We start from the raw sequence: 14,798 nt of genomic DNA, 5'->3' as shown, positions 1-14,798 counted from the left end.
GGGTCCAATGGACCCATTAGGGAATGGGGATTTACTGTTAACGCCCAACCCGCACTGGAATGGTTTGCGCTAACACTACTACAGTTGGGCGGTATTACAGCCAGGACAACACCCAACTCGTGATGTGGCCCGTATGAAGGCTACATTCATGGCAGCTCCGCTCTTCAAATATCAAGTAAACGTAGCCTAACCTTCTGGCTATGGCACAGTTGGTGGTTTGTTGAGTATGGACTTATTTTGTCATCTGCATAGTTGTCGGAGGTATGTCCTACTTAACTAATTACAATGATGCTTATGTTTAAGCTGTGTGGCTAGCCCTGGGGCAGCACACTCATGTTGGGTAAAGGATGGTGCAACACAACATGGGTTTGATTACCAGTCCCGTGTTTAGAAGCTGAAGGAAGTTGGCATAAAGCGCTATATAAATTGCCAATGATAATAGTAATGAGAGGTGTCGTGCACATGTGAAGAGGTGAGATGAGTGGCAGAGTGCCTGCGGGGCACCGCAAGTCATGTTGTGGGGAAGATCATCAAAAGTTGGCACATGGGTGGTCAGCTGGTCCAGCCCCGCTTAGGTCAGTCTTTTTGTCACTAGTCGTGGCTAGTGGAGTAGTTGTCTAAGAGAAGGAGAATGAAGGCTCTTGGAATATCGGCATTAGTGCTGATCTTTAGACAGAGGTATTGCTGGGGGGAGGGGCTAAGGGGGCTATAGCCCCTGGCCTTTCGATTGTAGGCCTGCATAGAATGTCAGGAGCTACAGCCAAAAGGCTAGCTAGCCCCCAGTCTCAACAGTTCCGACATCAGAGTAGCCACTGTCTTTAGATGTTGCCAGAGTTGACATTTGGTTCCTCCCTTTGACCTAAATCCTAACTGGACCTGATGTTGGCCTGGAAGGATAGCTCAGGGGCAACGCTTTTGCCTTGGAAGCAAGTCAACGCACAGCTGCACAGGTTCAAATCCTGGTCCTGCACTTAGAGACTGGTCTCCGATATTAAGTCTGTACTCAAATATGAATTAATTAATGAGGTTACTAGTATATTCCATGTGGTGCTGTAGCTGTTTATAGATGTACATGGTGGAACATGCATCTCATGTCCAGAACGCTAAACAGTATGTCATGACACAGTAGAACCCTCCCCCACCCATGTAGGTACATATTTCTCTTACATATGTCCTAGGTGGCATCTCATGTTAAGCTTTCTTGAAGTCTTTGGGCATGCAGTCTGAGGCTGCCTTCTTTGTGAGGCACCCCTCATAGACTGCGACACGTCTTGGATATCTGCAACCCTGCCAGCTCTTCCTTGCCAGACGTCCCCACTCTCACTGTGTGAATGACTGACATCTGCTTCTCTGCCTGCAGGCGGCGTGGCCCTGAATGGCAGTGCCCTGCTCATCGTCGCTCCCCAGATGCCGGACTCGGGGTACCACTCCCTGTGCGACCAGCGAGACCTCGTCAACGCCCTGACACACCTGCGCTCCCTCCTCAGGTACCAGAGAGGCGCAAATATGCATGGCGCCGTGGTGTTGCTTGGTGTCTGTCCTTGACTGTTTTTCTGAAAGTCATTAATGAATCACCATGGTGACCGGTTTTTCCAAACCAAAAGCCAAGACAGTTTTGTAAAGCCAATTCATTAGAGACAGTAAAAGGACATTAATGGCTGAACAATGAAAAATATATGTGTTTGTTTATTGTTTATGAAATTATATTTCGAAATGAACATAATATACTACTTCTGTATTTTTAGTGTGATTTCCATGTTCTCTTGGTGTTTGGGGACCTGCAGGATATGGGTAGAGCTGAAGGTGGTTGGGATGGGTAGTCAGTAGTCATAGACTAGGGAGCAAAGCAAGGTATCTTTTCCTGCAATGCTGATGCAGCCAGATCTAAAGAAACCCGGCTGCCTGTGAGGAAACGATTCTGCAGGTTTTGGAGGCGTGTTGTCCAATGAGTCCAGGCCGGTGCAGACTCTAGAGCAGGTGTGTTTGGTATCAAGTGTGGGTTTATGTGGTGATCCAGCCGAGTCGATGCTTGTAGAGGCCAAGGGTGATTGGTCTTCTGTGTTTCAGTGTTGTGATGCATGGAGTGATGTGATAGGAGTTAGGGGAGCAGGTTGAAAGGTTAGTTGGGAGTTAATATTGGCTCTTGGTGTGGCAATGCTAGCGGGCACTGATACCAGTGTCTTTCATCTCTCTGGTCCACCAGTGCATAATCAATACCTTGTATTAAGGCATTCAAAAGCAGTAAACACTTAGCACATGTATGCGTAGAAAAGGGGCATTAATACAATACTCCATGCTGCATGATAGTGTCAGGTGTCAATGTCTCTCTCGCTCTACAAAAACATCCTATTTCCACTCTCTCACTCTGATAGTGCCAGGTGTCAATGTCTCTCTCGCTCTGCAAAAACATCCCATTTCCACTTTCACTTGTATAGTGTCAAGGGTCAATCCCTCTCCCTCTCTCTGCAAACACATATTTCCACTCTCTCACTCTGATAGTGTCAGGAGTCAGGCCTGCTCCCTCTCTGCAAACACATCCTATCTCCACTCTCTCACTATTATAGTGTCAGGTGTCAATGTCTCTCTTGCTCTGCAAAACACATCCTATTTCAACTCTCTCACTCTGATAGTGCCAGGTCTCTCTCTCTCTGCAAACACATCTTATTTCCACTCTCTCACTATGATAGTGTCAGGTGTCAATCTCTCTCTATTTCTCTGCAAACTCATCCCATTTCCACTCTCTCACTCTTATAGTGTCAGGTATCAATCGCTCTCTGTCTCTACAAACGCATAATATTTCCACGCTCTCACTCTAATAGTGTCAGGTGTCAAGCCCTCTCCCTCTCTGCAAGCACATCTTATTTCCACTCTCTCACTCTAATAATGTCATGTGTCAATGTCTCTCTTGCTCTGGAAATACATCCTAGTTCCACTCTATCACTCTGATAGTGTCAGGTGTTAATCTTTCTCTCTGCAAACACATCCTATTTCCACTCTCTCACTCTGATAGTGTCAGGTGTCAATGTCTCACTCGCTCTGCAAACACATCCTATTTCCACTCTCTCACTCTCATAGTGTCAGGAGTCAGGCCCGCTCCCGCTCTGCAAACACATCCTATTTTCACTCTCTCACTATTAAAGTGTCATGTGTCAATGTCTATCTTGCTCTGCAAACACATCCTAGTACCACTCTCTCACTCTGATAGTGTCAGGTGTCAAAGTCTCTTTCGTTCTGCAAACACATCCTATTTCCACTCTCTCACTCTGATAGTGTCAGTCTCTCACTATTTCTCTTCAAACTCACCCCATTTCCACTCTCTCACTCTGATAGTGTCAGGTGTCAATGTCTCTCTTGCTATGGCAAACACATCCTAGTTCCACTCTCTCACTCTTATAGTGTCAGGTGTCAATCTCTCTTTGTCTCTGCAAACACATCCTATTTCCACTCTCTCATTCTGATAGTGTCAGGACTCTCTCTCTTTTTGTCTCTGCAAACCATCCTATTTCCACTCTATCACTCTGATAGTGTGAGGTATCAATGTCTCACTCGCTCTGCAAACACATCCTATTTACACTCTCTCACTCTTATATTGTCAGGTGTCAAGCCCTTTTTCTTTCTGCAAACACATCCTATTTCCACTCTCTCACTCTGATAGTTTGAGGTGTCAATCTCTTTTGCTCTCTCTCTGCAAACACATCCTATTTCCACTTTTAAACTCTCCCCCTCTCTCTCTCTCTCTCTCTCTCTCTCTGTCTCTCTGTCTCTCTTTCTGCAAACACATCCTATTTCTACTCGCTCATTCCAACAGTGCCAAGTGTCAATCTGTCTCTCTGCATCGCTCTCCCTTTGGACTCTCTTTCTCTCTCTCTCTCTCTCCCTCTCTCTCTCTCTCTCTCTGTCTTTCTCTCTCTCTCTCTCTCTCTCTCCTGCTTTTTCGAGTCACTGCAACCAGTTCAGGCGCATTTTGCATAGTTACACGTTTCCTGGAAGTACTTGGCTGTATTAACAAGGCTTAATTCTGATGTAGGCGCACTTTGAAAGATGTGAGAGGGGTACTCGAGGGACGGTTATCTTCATTTATCCTTTTTATTCCATTCCCCCACTTTGCCACATGTGTCATCTGTCATTTTCTCTTTATTTTCTGAGCACTTTAATGTTCTAGCGGCAATAAGAGCTGCTTGTGTTTTCACTATCCTTCCCCCACACAAGGTTTTTCCTGCAGCTTTACCCTAACCTGCAGTCACCTTTTAACAAAGAGGGGCAGTAACAAGATCTTGCTTCATAGCCTATTCTAAAAAGGGAGACATTTGTTTTTATTTTCCGACGACTTGCTGGGCCCGGGGTGTAGTGTAAAATATCAGGGCTGACCCCAAACCCATACAAACCATGACATCTACTCTCCCAATCCAGTAAAACAAATATTTAACGTTTTCCTTCCAGGGGCTGTAATACTTCACAAGCACTCCCATGGCTTGCCAGCAGGGGTCACTCAAAGAACAGTATTTGAATTGCCTCCTAAGGCTTAAGCATCACAGGGTCTGTTTTACGTGAGCAACGAATCCTACATTGTCAGTAGGGGTCACTGTAAGAGCACTATTTAGCTCCCTCCCCCACCCCCGTGGCTATAATACTCCAGCAGCACTCCCAGGACTAGCCAGCAGGTGCCACTTCAAGGTTGGAATATATATCCATCCAATATGTTGTATTAATTCAATATCATTCCACCACCTGGTTAACAGGTGTCGCTTTAAGAGCAGCAAATGAATAGCCCTTTCTATGGGCTGAGTAACCTCAGCAGCACGTCCACATCTGGCCAGCAGGCGTCACCTCTGAAAGCTCCATACTGATGCCCTCATTACGAATTTGGCAGTTTTCCGGCGGTGAATCTGCCGGAATACTGCCAAACGGATTTGCCATTACTGCCACTTAATCGCCCAGATTTACTGTGCATAGGACTACGTAGGCATTTCGGCAAATTACCACCAGCAGTAATTCCACTGGTGGTAATTTCGGCCGTTTTCCTGAACTTTTTGGCAGTAAGGTGGCAGATTTCACGCCAGCTTTTTGCTAGAGAAAAATCCTTCACTTCACTGCCAAAACTCTAGTAAGGTGGTGCGGTAATGCAACGGTGATGAAATTACCACCCGGTTATCACCATTTGTTACTACCCTGCTGTGCTTCCCTGAGTCTCCAGTTGCTTTTGCTGTAGCTGCAATCCCTTCACCAGCAAGCAGGGGTCACTGCAAGACCAGCATTTAGCTCCCCGCCCAAGGACCATTTTACCTCACCACCCACAGGACTGGCCTGGAGGTGGGGTTATCCTCTCCATTGGAAAAGGGACTCGAGGGGGAACAGGCACAATAAGAGTATCTCTTTGCTGCGGGAAAGACGGTACCAGTGAAATTGGGCTCCAGGAAACCCGGCCAGCCACACGACACGAGGGATCTAGTCTGGGACGTTTCCCTCAGGTGTCCACAGAACAGTGTTAATTGTCTACAGTGCCACACTAGATGATTTAGGGACAATAGATGAGTGAACAAGTCTGCATCGTCCCTGACCCTCCCGACCGCCTCAAAACCCTCACAGCTGGCTCCACATATGAGGATAACTAGAGGGGGAGGTGCATACCCAAAGAGGTATCCGAACCAAAGCGAATGAACCTCACTTCGACTCCACCTTCCCATGGTACACGCGGGGAGGGCAAGACCACCACCCTGGTGAATGGAGGCATGATACCCAGGTCTTATTGGGAAGATGGACGCCACCTCGTTCTTCCATTTCATAGTGAAGTACATTCAAGTGGTGGTGGAGTGCTCTGCTTACTGTACTCATGTGCTGACCTGGACCCTCTGCTTGAAGGGTCTCATTGAGCCACAAGGGCTCAGATCCGAAGTGGGCTGAGCTCGCATAAAGCAGCCTGAGTAGTTAGGTTTCAGTGTTGAGGAACATTCTGAAGAGTTTGATCTGGTGATCAGGGGTGGAGAAAGAATATTCTCTTAGACAATCGTGATGTTATTTTGAAGAGGAAAAACATACATAAGAGAAAGCATCAGGTGATGGAGGCAGTCCCAGGGCGAGGGTGCCTTTACAACATGTGGTGGTTTGTGGGTTGTAAGCCCAGTGATGGTGAGGTAGAAGAAGAAGGGTCATAGACCAGCGACATGATCAAGGGGCAGACATAAACAGAATAGACATGCAGGGCTAATGCCAGTCTATATGAATAGCTGTGGGAGTGGGTAAGACTACAATGATTCCTTATCATAATGCAGGACACACACTCGCCCTTAGCACTTAAGGCAATATATAGTGACATGTTTACATTCCTGGGTGATACAGTGTCACAGGTGTTATGGATGTATGTTGGGATGGCAAGGGGAGGGAGGAGACTCAGATGGAATTTGAGTTGGGTTTTAAAGAACTCCTCTGTTAGGCTGGTTTTTAGGGCTAAAGGGTGAGAATTTCAGTGGAAGGGGGCAAGTAGAGAGGAAAAGGGCAAGTGGGAGGAGACACAGGGAGGGCGGGACACAGAAAGGTTGAGGAGAGCAGAGGACCTCAGAGAACAGGATGGAGAGTAAAGAGAAATGCAGTCGGCAAGGTACTGGGGAGGGGCGGCCATTGTCAGATTTGAAGACAAGTAGTAGGATTGTGCATGGGGAGCCATCCAGTATGGTGTCTATAGGTAGAGCTTGGAAGGTTCTGAGTACGCTACAGGGTGATTGTGGCAAAGTTGAGGATATCATTTAGAGGAGAGGGAGAGTAGTGGAGGGGCTGAGGAGTAGGCAAGCGTGATAGTCAACTGTGCTGAGTACTAGGGTAGAGATAAGGGTTTTATCTGCACCGGACTGTGGTATTGTGAATTAAAGGAGTCTAAGGACACTGTTAAAGTGGACTTCAAGGTTGTTTATCTTGGGTGATGGAGAGAGGAGTTCCCAGGGGAAGGAGATGGGAGATGGAAAAGTGGAGTTGGCATTGCAAGATGGGAGAAAGAGAACTTCGGGTTTTGAGAAGTTTTGCACATAGAGCAGACGAGTGTTGGATAGCTGTGCGACATTGAGAAGCCTGGGCGAAGGACGGAAACAAGAAGATTTGAGTGTCACTATCAAGAGGGGAATATTGAAAAACAAAATAGTGGATGGGTGTACCTAGGGAAGAGATGTAGAGGGTAGAGGAGTGTTCCGCAGACTGATGCATGGGGAATGCCCACTTGGAGTGGAGAAGAAGAGGAGCGGTGACAGTACCTTAGACAGTTTGGAAGCTCCCCAGTCTAGTGCAGTGTCCTTGATGCTGTGCAAGGAGAAGGTTTGAAGGACCGAGGGATGATCTACCTTTTCGAAGGCAGCAGAGAGACAAGTAGGATGAGGATGGAGGATCGGTGAGAGTGGTGACCGGTTGACAGCAAGTTGGAGACATGGGCGAGGGCAGTTTCGGTGAACTGCTTACTCCAGACTTGCAGAATGTTTGCACCACGAGGAAGCTTACAGTGCAATTGAAGAGGAAACATGTGTGGATCATAGAGCAGAAAAGAGGCAGGTCTATAGAAAGAAGGGTTGTTGGGATCAACAATGGGTTTATTCAGTCTGGGAATTCAGAGGGTATTTTATAGCAGGCAGGGAAGATAGTTGTGGAAATGGATAGGTCGAATTGGGCGACGATGTTAGAGGAGGGGTGAAGACAGAGAGTGATTGTTGGGGGAGGGAAGAGCAAGGCTTGGAGTGTCATGGATAGTTTACGAGGTGAAAGAGGACAGCGGGTATAAGGTTAGTATAATATGACAATTTGGTGGATTCAAGTGTAGTAGTGAGGGAAATAAGAGTCTTTATAGGTCATAATAAGAACAGTTACCAGTTACAGAGCAGTTTCTGCTCACGTGGCATAGGCAGAGGCTCATAGCTGTCCTTAGCCATTGGTTGGCAGGTGAGTTCCATGGTTGGGGGTGAGGGCGAGAGTTGGCGATGGGGCAAGCAGGGTAGTGGCAATCAAGGGAGGTAGCCAGAGCATTGTTGAATTTGAAGAAGATGAGTTTACTTGGGTGAGAAAGGGAGCGTGAGAGGGCAAGGAGAGAGGACTTGAGCTTGTTGAGATGGGGGCATAGGGTCATGGTTGAATGTTCTTTTGATAATTAAAGAATGAGCAGGAGGTGAGGAGGAAGTGGGAATGGGGATGGTGAAGTGTTTGAGCAAGTCGTCAGAGGGAGAGGGGACAATAGAAAGAGGTGAAGAGTTAAGAGTGAAGGATAGAATTATGCAAATGAGGGCATTCCCTACCCCTCGATTGCATTATTCGTGTTTGAGGAAGTGATCAGAGAGAGAGGAGTCCCGTTGCAGATGATGGGTTGTCATCATTTTGAAGAGGTTGAAGTCACCTGTTATGATGATAGGCACATCATCGGGACGTGTTTAAAGTAGTAGATTGGGATCAGAGACGAACGGGTAGAGGGTTTCAAGTGGGTGGTAAATGAGAAGGATGCTAAGAGGTATGGGTGGAAGAAGGTGGGCAGAGATGTATTTAATTGAGGAGGAAGGAAAGTCAGAGAGGGGTGGGTGGCACATGGTAAGGCCTTTCTGGTCATTTGGCCAACACCACTGTCTTTTTTTGTGTGTCGAAGGGAGCGGGAGAAGGTGACAAAGGCAAACCTCTCTGAATGTCAGCAGCAGCCGAAGAGCTGTGCTTGGGTCTGTCGCAGATGTCTCTGTTGGGCAGCAATTCAGCAGGGAATTGTTGCTTTTCAAAATGGCAACATTTTTTCAAAATGACAAAGGATACCAAGTGGTTTCTTAGGAGTGGTGTGATCCCCATGTTTCACTCAGAGCCTATACTTGTTTAACTGTTAAAGGGCTAGGGCATGTATCTTCGTCCTGAATTCCTGTAAGGAATCATTGTAGTCTCCGCCCACTCCTGCATTGTCTAATGTAGGAAGTAGGAAAAAGCTATGCTTCCAGAGTTCAGAATTATCCAGAAGCTGATGGGTAGGCTTAGACTGGTCTATTGGGTAGGGCCAACTTGCAAGTGAGAGCCAGTTTGTTTTGGTTAAATTTGACTACTTTGAAGAATTACTTCACAGTGCAGCTAGTAGTCTTGGCCGGTGTTATTGGGCAAATCTTTTTTTAAATACACAATTTGCAACACATTTTACCAAAAAAATCCCCCTTGGGTCCATAAAAACAGTCTATCACAGAAGGAATTAATTGCCATTTGAAACAGTAGGCCACCTTTTCCATTGGTGCCCGAACCACTTTTATGCTCCAATCCAACCCTGGTAATAATTGGAGAAAGGCAATTGAAACCTGGTACCAAGAATGGGCACGAGGCAGTGCCTTTTCTATATTAGTCAACAGCTTGAGGTCTCCCGAAAATGCAGACGTGAACAGGAGCCATAAATAAAATGGATTGATCTGGGTCACATTATTAGTCACAAACTTGCCTAGGAATTATCTACACTGCCAGCACAAAGTACCTACCAACCACATTGACCGGGAGGTCCAAGAACAATTCCTTCGTCCTACCAGAAACAGCTAAGACCTCTGTGAGGCCTGACCTTTCAGAGGCCAGCATGGTACACTACAATAAAATAACACCCACCTGGTTAATTGGTATGTAGGCCAGCATGGTACACTACAACAAAATAACACCCACCTGGTGCTTTGGTATGTAGGCCAGCATGGCACACTACAACAAAATAACACCCACCTGGTGCTTTGGTATGTAGGCCAGCATGGCACACTACAACAAAATAACACCCACCTGGTGCTTTGGTATGTAGGCCAGCATGGCACACTACAACAAAATAACACCCACCTGGTGCTTTGGTATGTAGGCCAGCATGGCACACTACAACAATATAACACCCACCTGGTGCTTTGGTATGTAGGCCAGCATGGCACACTACAACAAAATAACACCCACCTGGTGCTTTGGTATGTAGGCCAGCATGGCACACTACAACAAAATAACACCCACCTGGTGCTTTGGTATGTAGGCCAGCATGGTACACTACAACAATATAACACCCACCTGGTGCTTTGGTATGTAGGCCAGCATGGCACACTACAACAATATAACACCCACCTGGTGCTTTGGTATGTAGGCCAGCATGGCACACTACAACAATATAACACCCACCTGGTGCTTTGGTATGTTTTTTAACCATGCCCTAGTTCCCAGTAGCTGTATACCGCCTTATCGGTTGTTGTTAAAATGCCACCAATGAGTAAGAACTGATAGAAATAAATAGAAATTACTGAGGTATGCCGAGCCCGAAAATCATAGCTTAAGATCACAGTAAAAGTGGGCAGATAGGGCATTGGTGTGGGAGGTATGGAGAATATTGGAAGATTCCACTTTCTCTGTTCGGAAATTCCTCCCATTCCATTTCTTTGATTCTTCTGGCCTCGGAAGAGGGAGACTACCTCAAAGAATTTCCATCTGGTTACTCACTGTGTTCTTTCAGATGTTCGCACGCAATGAAATTCTTTGGTATAGCAACGATGTTCCACCGTGGGCATCAAAGCAGATCTTGCCTTCGTAAGCAAGTGCAACGCATCACCTAAGGAGGCCTCCACACTCTCCTTGTTAGATGTAGATTCCCTCATGAAGGGTTGTCCAACTCCAGGCCTGGAGGGACGGAATCCTTATGGATTTTCAGGATATCCCTCATTAATATTTATACGAATAAATTTGCATACATTCAGAATCATTGTATACAAATGTATCTCATGTATATTAATGTGGAATATCCTGAAAATCCGACATGTTTCCAGCCCTCGGGGCCTGGAGTTGGACAACCCTGGAAGTATTGCTTTTTGTAAATCTCAGGCAAAAGGATGATTGATGGTCTCAAGCGTGCTCATCAAATGATCCATAATCACTTATAAGGTTTTGCGCTTTCTTCCTTCTAACTCACACTACAATATTAAGTTGTGACATGACATTGCAGACCGTCTCCATTTTCTAGGGTCACCTTGTATGATTGCATCTTGTCACATCCTTGGAAGATTTCTTTCCATGAGACAAATATTTTGGAACCTCTGGTTTATTCAACCTTTGCTCAGATGTAATTCTTTGTCTTAAAGGTTATATATATATATTTTTGGGTGGGGTCCTTCTAAAAAGTCTGTGATGCAGAGTAGCCCCTCAACCATGGTGTGTGCTTTGACCAATCTCCTTTTATACTCTGACTAAAAAAAAGGGTAACCTAACCCATCCTTGCCGAGGCAAATTATCATTGACTCAATGTAACCATCTACCACCATCTCGTGATCCAGAGTACAGAGACCGATTCTTAAGATTCCGTTTCAATCTACGGCATGCTAAGGATGTGCTGGCAATACGCAAAACAATTGAGAAAGTAATGAGCATTTGCAGATTCTGCCTCAACCTAATTAACCAGAGACTGTTAAACACCTGTTAACTTTGTGTCCAGCCCTATTGAATGCTCGAAAGAACTATTTTTATATGTTTTTTACCAACCATAATTCCATTATTACACCTGAAATACTGTCGCACTGTTTGTATAATACCCACTTGACATCAATGAGATTGGCCATACTGAGCTCCCTGAGAAATTTCAAGCTGCATGAGTTGAGCACTAACTAGAAAATGGATTGTCTTGAAAATATTGATTTTATAATGCTCTATTGTATGTAACTCTGCAATAATCTGTTTGTTTTATGAAATGTGCATATCTAAAGTTTTAAAAATGATCTCTCAGGCAGTCACATTAATTTACCAAGCTGTTCTGGAATATAGTTTTTAAAATGATAGTGTTGGTTTTATATTGGTCTTACCTCGCATGACTTTGCAATTATGCAATTGTTTTATGGCATTTTGTATATTTGGATTTTTAAAGACCAGATTGTATGTAATCACATTAATATATCACATTAATCTAATCTATCGCGATGTCCTTGAAGATATATTTAAAATGTTTTGTATTGTCTTAAATTGAAAGGTTGGATTTCTCAACCAAATCAATTAATACAAATAAAAAATAAGAAACCATCTACTGCTATTTCACCAAGAGATGCCTGTTAACCAAAGAGAAGATAATCCCAGAATGCCCCTCGGGAAAACCAGAGAATTGGAGAGGAAGGCATGCAATTTAGTGATATAGAGGTTAACCCGTCACCAAGTACAGAATTGCATTCAGCCATGTAATCAGACTCAATTTATTTTTAAGAGTTAAAGTTAGATTTAAACCCCTCTTCCATGCATGTTATATTCCAGCCCGTTGACCTCTGGAATATGTTTTTGAATTCAATGCTCCCCCCCTGCCATTTCAAACCACTCATCAATGTTGGGTGGTGTCTTACTAAACCACTTATTGCCTATAGATGGTCTGGCTGAGCAGATATGTGTGAACATTCCACCGGCATGGTCATGCTTACGGCATTGGTAGCTTTTGCCTGCTGTATAATCAGATCGTGTTCTCCCTTCATCACTTTTGCAGGCGTTTCTCAGATGTGCCTGAAGACTTCCATTTGGAATGATGCCAGTCTGGAGAAGGAGGCAAACATGTGTATCATGTCTGTCTCTGGGGAGTCAAATCGGGGGGCACGTACGTTCGGATCCTCTTTAACATTTCGTAAGCCGCACCGGTGTAAAATACACCCACTGATAATAAAACAATGTTGCCTCGTGTGTTTACTAGAGGTTAGCATTCCTTATCCAGATGTTTTGTCTTAAGAGGTCTCTGGGCTGTGGGAACTGTTGTCTTTGTATGGCCGATCTTGGAAACTTTGCTTTTTGGCTGCTCTTTCCAAACATTTCATGCCTCCTCCCGTTGTGGCGTTCACAAAAGTGGTCTACTAATGCATCCACACTGTACTGCTTTCAATCACAGAACCTAGACAGAATGTCCTTACTTGCTAAAATGCATTTCAACAAAGCAGGAGTTAGGCTCTGGAAACACATTTGAGGTAGATTTGGGCGACGTTCGACACGCGTCCAATTTCCGTGTCGGGCAAGTCTAAGTAATTCCACATTCATTGAGAGCCCCCACATCCATGTGTCATGTAGAAGAGGACATGTGATCCTGGTCTGCACTCCTGCCCCCATCCGCATTAAACCACCACTCCTACTCTCCCTTCTATTTAGGTTTCCTCTCATTCATGAAACCCTCCCCTTTGCTCTTTAGACCCTCTCTAGCTGAACTCTTTCCCGCTGTCTTATAACCATCCATACCATACTAAACCTTCTCTTTGGCTCCCCTTGACCCCCATTGCTTTTTCTCACTGAGCGGCCAAACCCTCTGTTGTCTATGACAGGTTCTTAAAATCCTCCTTCTTTTCACTAACCCATATTATTTTCTCTGATTAACCTCTTCCTAAACCGGCTTCCCCGTTCCTCATCTAACAAACTTGGCTCCCTTCTCACGTTAAACCATAGCCTTGCACTGAATACGCCTCCCCTAATTGAACCATCTCCTCTCATTACATTTCCTTCCCATCCTCTCATTAAACTTTACCCTCTCTTAGCAAAACCCTCACAACATCTGTCATTACATTTCCGTTTCTCGCTTATTACATCAACTCCCTTTCTCTCCTTATTTCATTAAATCACATTTCCTCCTTCTCATTACATTACTTTTTTCTCTCTATTAAATCCGTTTACCTCTAATCAAAAATGTCTTTCTCTCTCATTAAGCCATCTTTCCTTCCATCAATAATCCACCTCTTTCTCTCCAATGAAACAGCTACTCTTTCTTTTCCCATGCCAACCCCTCTGTGGTGTGTTATTTATTTATTTGTATGTATTTAGTAGTAAGGAGGAGATTTTAGATTTCGTACAAAGGATACATTACAGATAGTGAAAGCCCTCCCTGGGTATGTTGCCTTTACAATGTGCATATCGATCTAAGGTTGGGAGAAAGCCAGGCGGCGTAGGGGTAATGTACTGGGGAATAGACAGGGGCCATTGACCTGGGAACATAACATAAATCAGATACACCTTTAGGGCATGGGTTAATATTAAGATCAGTGCAGTTTACATGTGGAATGTTTTCGGGGAAAGCCAGACAGAAGGGTCACTTGAGGAGAGATATAGGGCCTCATTAGACGGATGGCGCTAAGGGATTACCGACACTGGTAAGGGCACCGGTGCCGATAATCCCTTAGCGCCATACTACGAGGTCCCTCAGCGGGTCCTGTCCTTAACGTGTGGCCAGACCACACGTTAAGGAAGGGACCCGCTGAGGGACTACAGTGCAAATAACGGTACTGCTAATAGCGGTACCGTTATTTGCTCCTTCCCCCATTCCCATTGAGCCCTATAGGGGCTCAAATGGGAATGGGGAAGGACCTTGGTGAATGGGGAATCACTGCCCCGCCAACCTTGGAATGGGGCGGTAATTCCCCCATTCACCAAGGCAGACTCGGTAAAATACCGGCAGCAACCATGGCGCTAATACCGCCATGGTTACCGCCGTCCTAGTAATGAGGCCCATAGTGGGGTTTCAGAATGCCCCTTCACCAGCTAGCAAGTGGAGCTTGTGCCTGGCACTTAGCAGTTCCACTATTTGAAGTGCTCTGAAGGTTGTGTTGCAGCGTGTCAGTGTTGCCGGGTAAGTAAAGAGAAGAGGTGGAAGTACAAGGAGGCACCGGGAGAGGGCAGATGGCAGATCGTTTCTTGAGAGATGAGGATTGCAGAGTGCTGGAGGAGGCCAGAGAGAAATTTTATTTGTATTTATTTATTGGATATTTGTAAGGCACCTATACAAAAAATTGTGTTTCAAGGCATCACAAGACAAAAAGGGACAGGGGGACAAGGTAGAAAGATACAATAATGGGCCTACTAAGTCTTGT

General features: G+C 45.3%; 1 protein-coding gene across 2 annotated transcripts in view; it reads left to right on the top strand.

Annotated features, from left to right (window-relative positions):
* Positions 1 to 14,798, top strand: part of ARHGEF40 (Rho guanine nucleotide exchange factor 40) — a 507,114-nt gene that overhangs the window by 256,717 nt on the left and 235,599 nt on the right. For both annotated transcript variants that reach the window (XM_069633711.1, XM_069633710.1), the window contains exon 5: positions 1,361 to 1,487. In XM_069633711.1, the coding sequence (XP_069489812.1) occupies positions 1,361 to 1,487 (127 nt within the window). The remainder of the gene's footprint in view (positions 1 to 1,360; positions 1,488 to 14,798) is intronic.

Source organism: Ambystoma mexicanum, chromosome 13 (assembly GCF_040938575.1).
Source record: "Ambystoma mexicanum isolate Mex_15411 chromosome 13, UKY_AmexF1_1, whole genome shotgun sequence".
NCBI lineage: Eukaryota > Metazoa > Chordata > Amphibia > Caudata > Ambystomatidae > Ambystoma > Ambystoma mexicanum.
The sequence above is the reverse complement of the archived record's forward strand: the minus strand, read 5'-3'. Positions and strand labels throughout refer to the sequence as shown.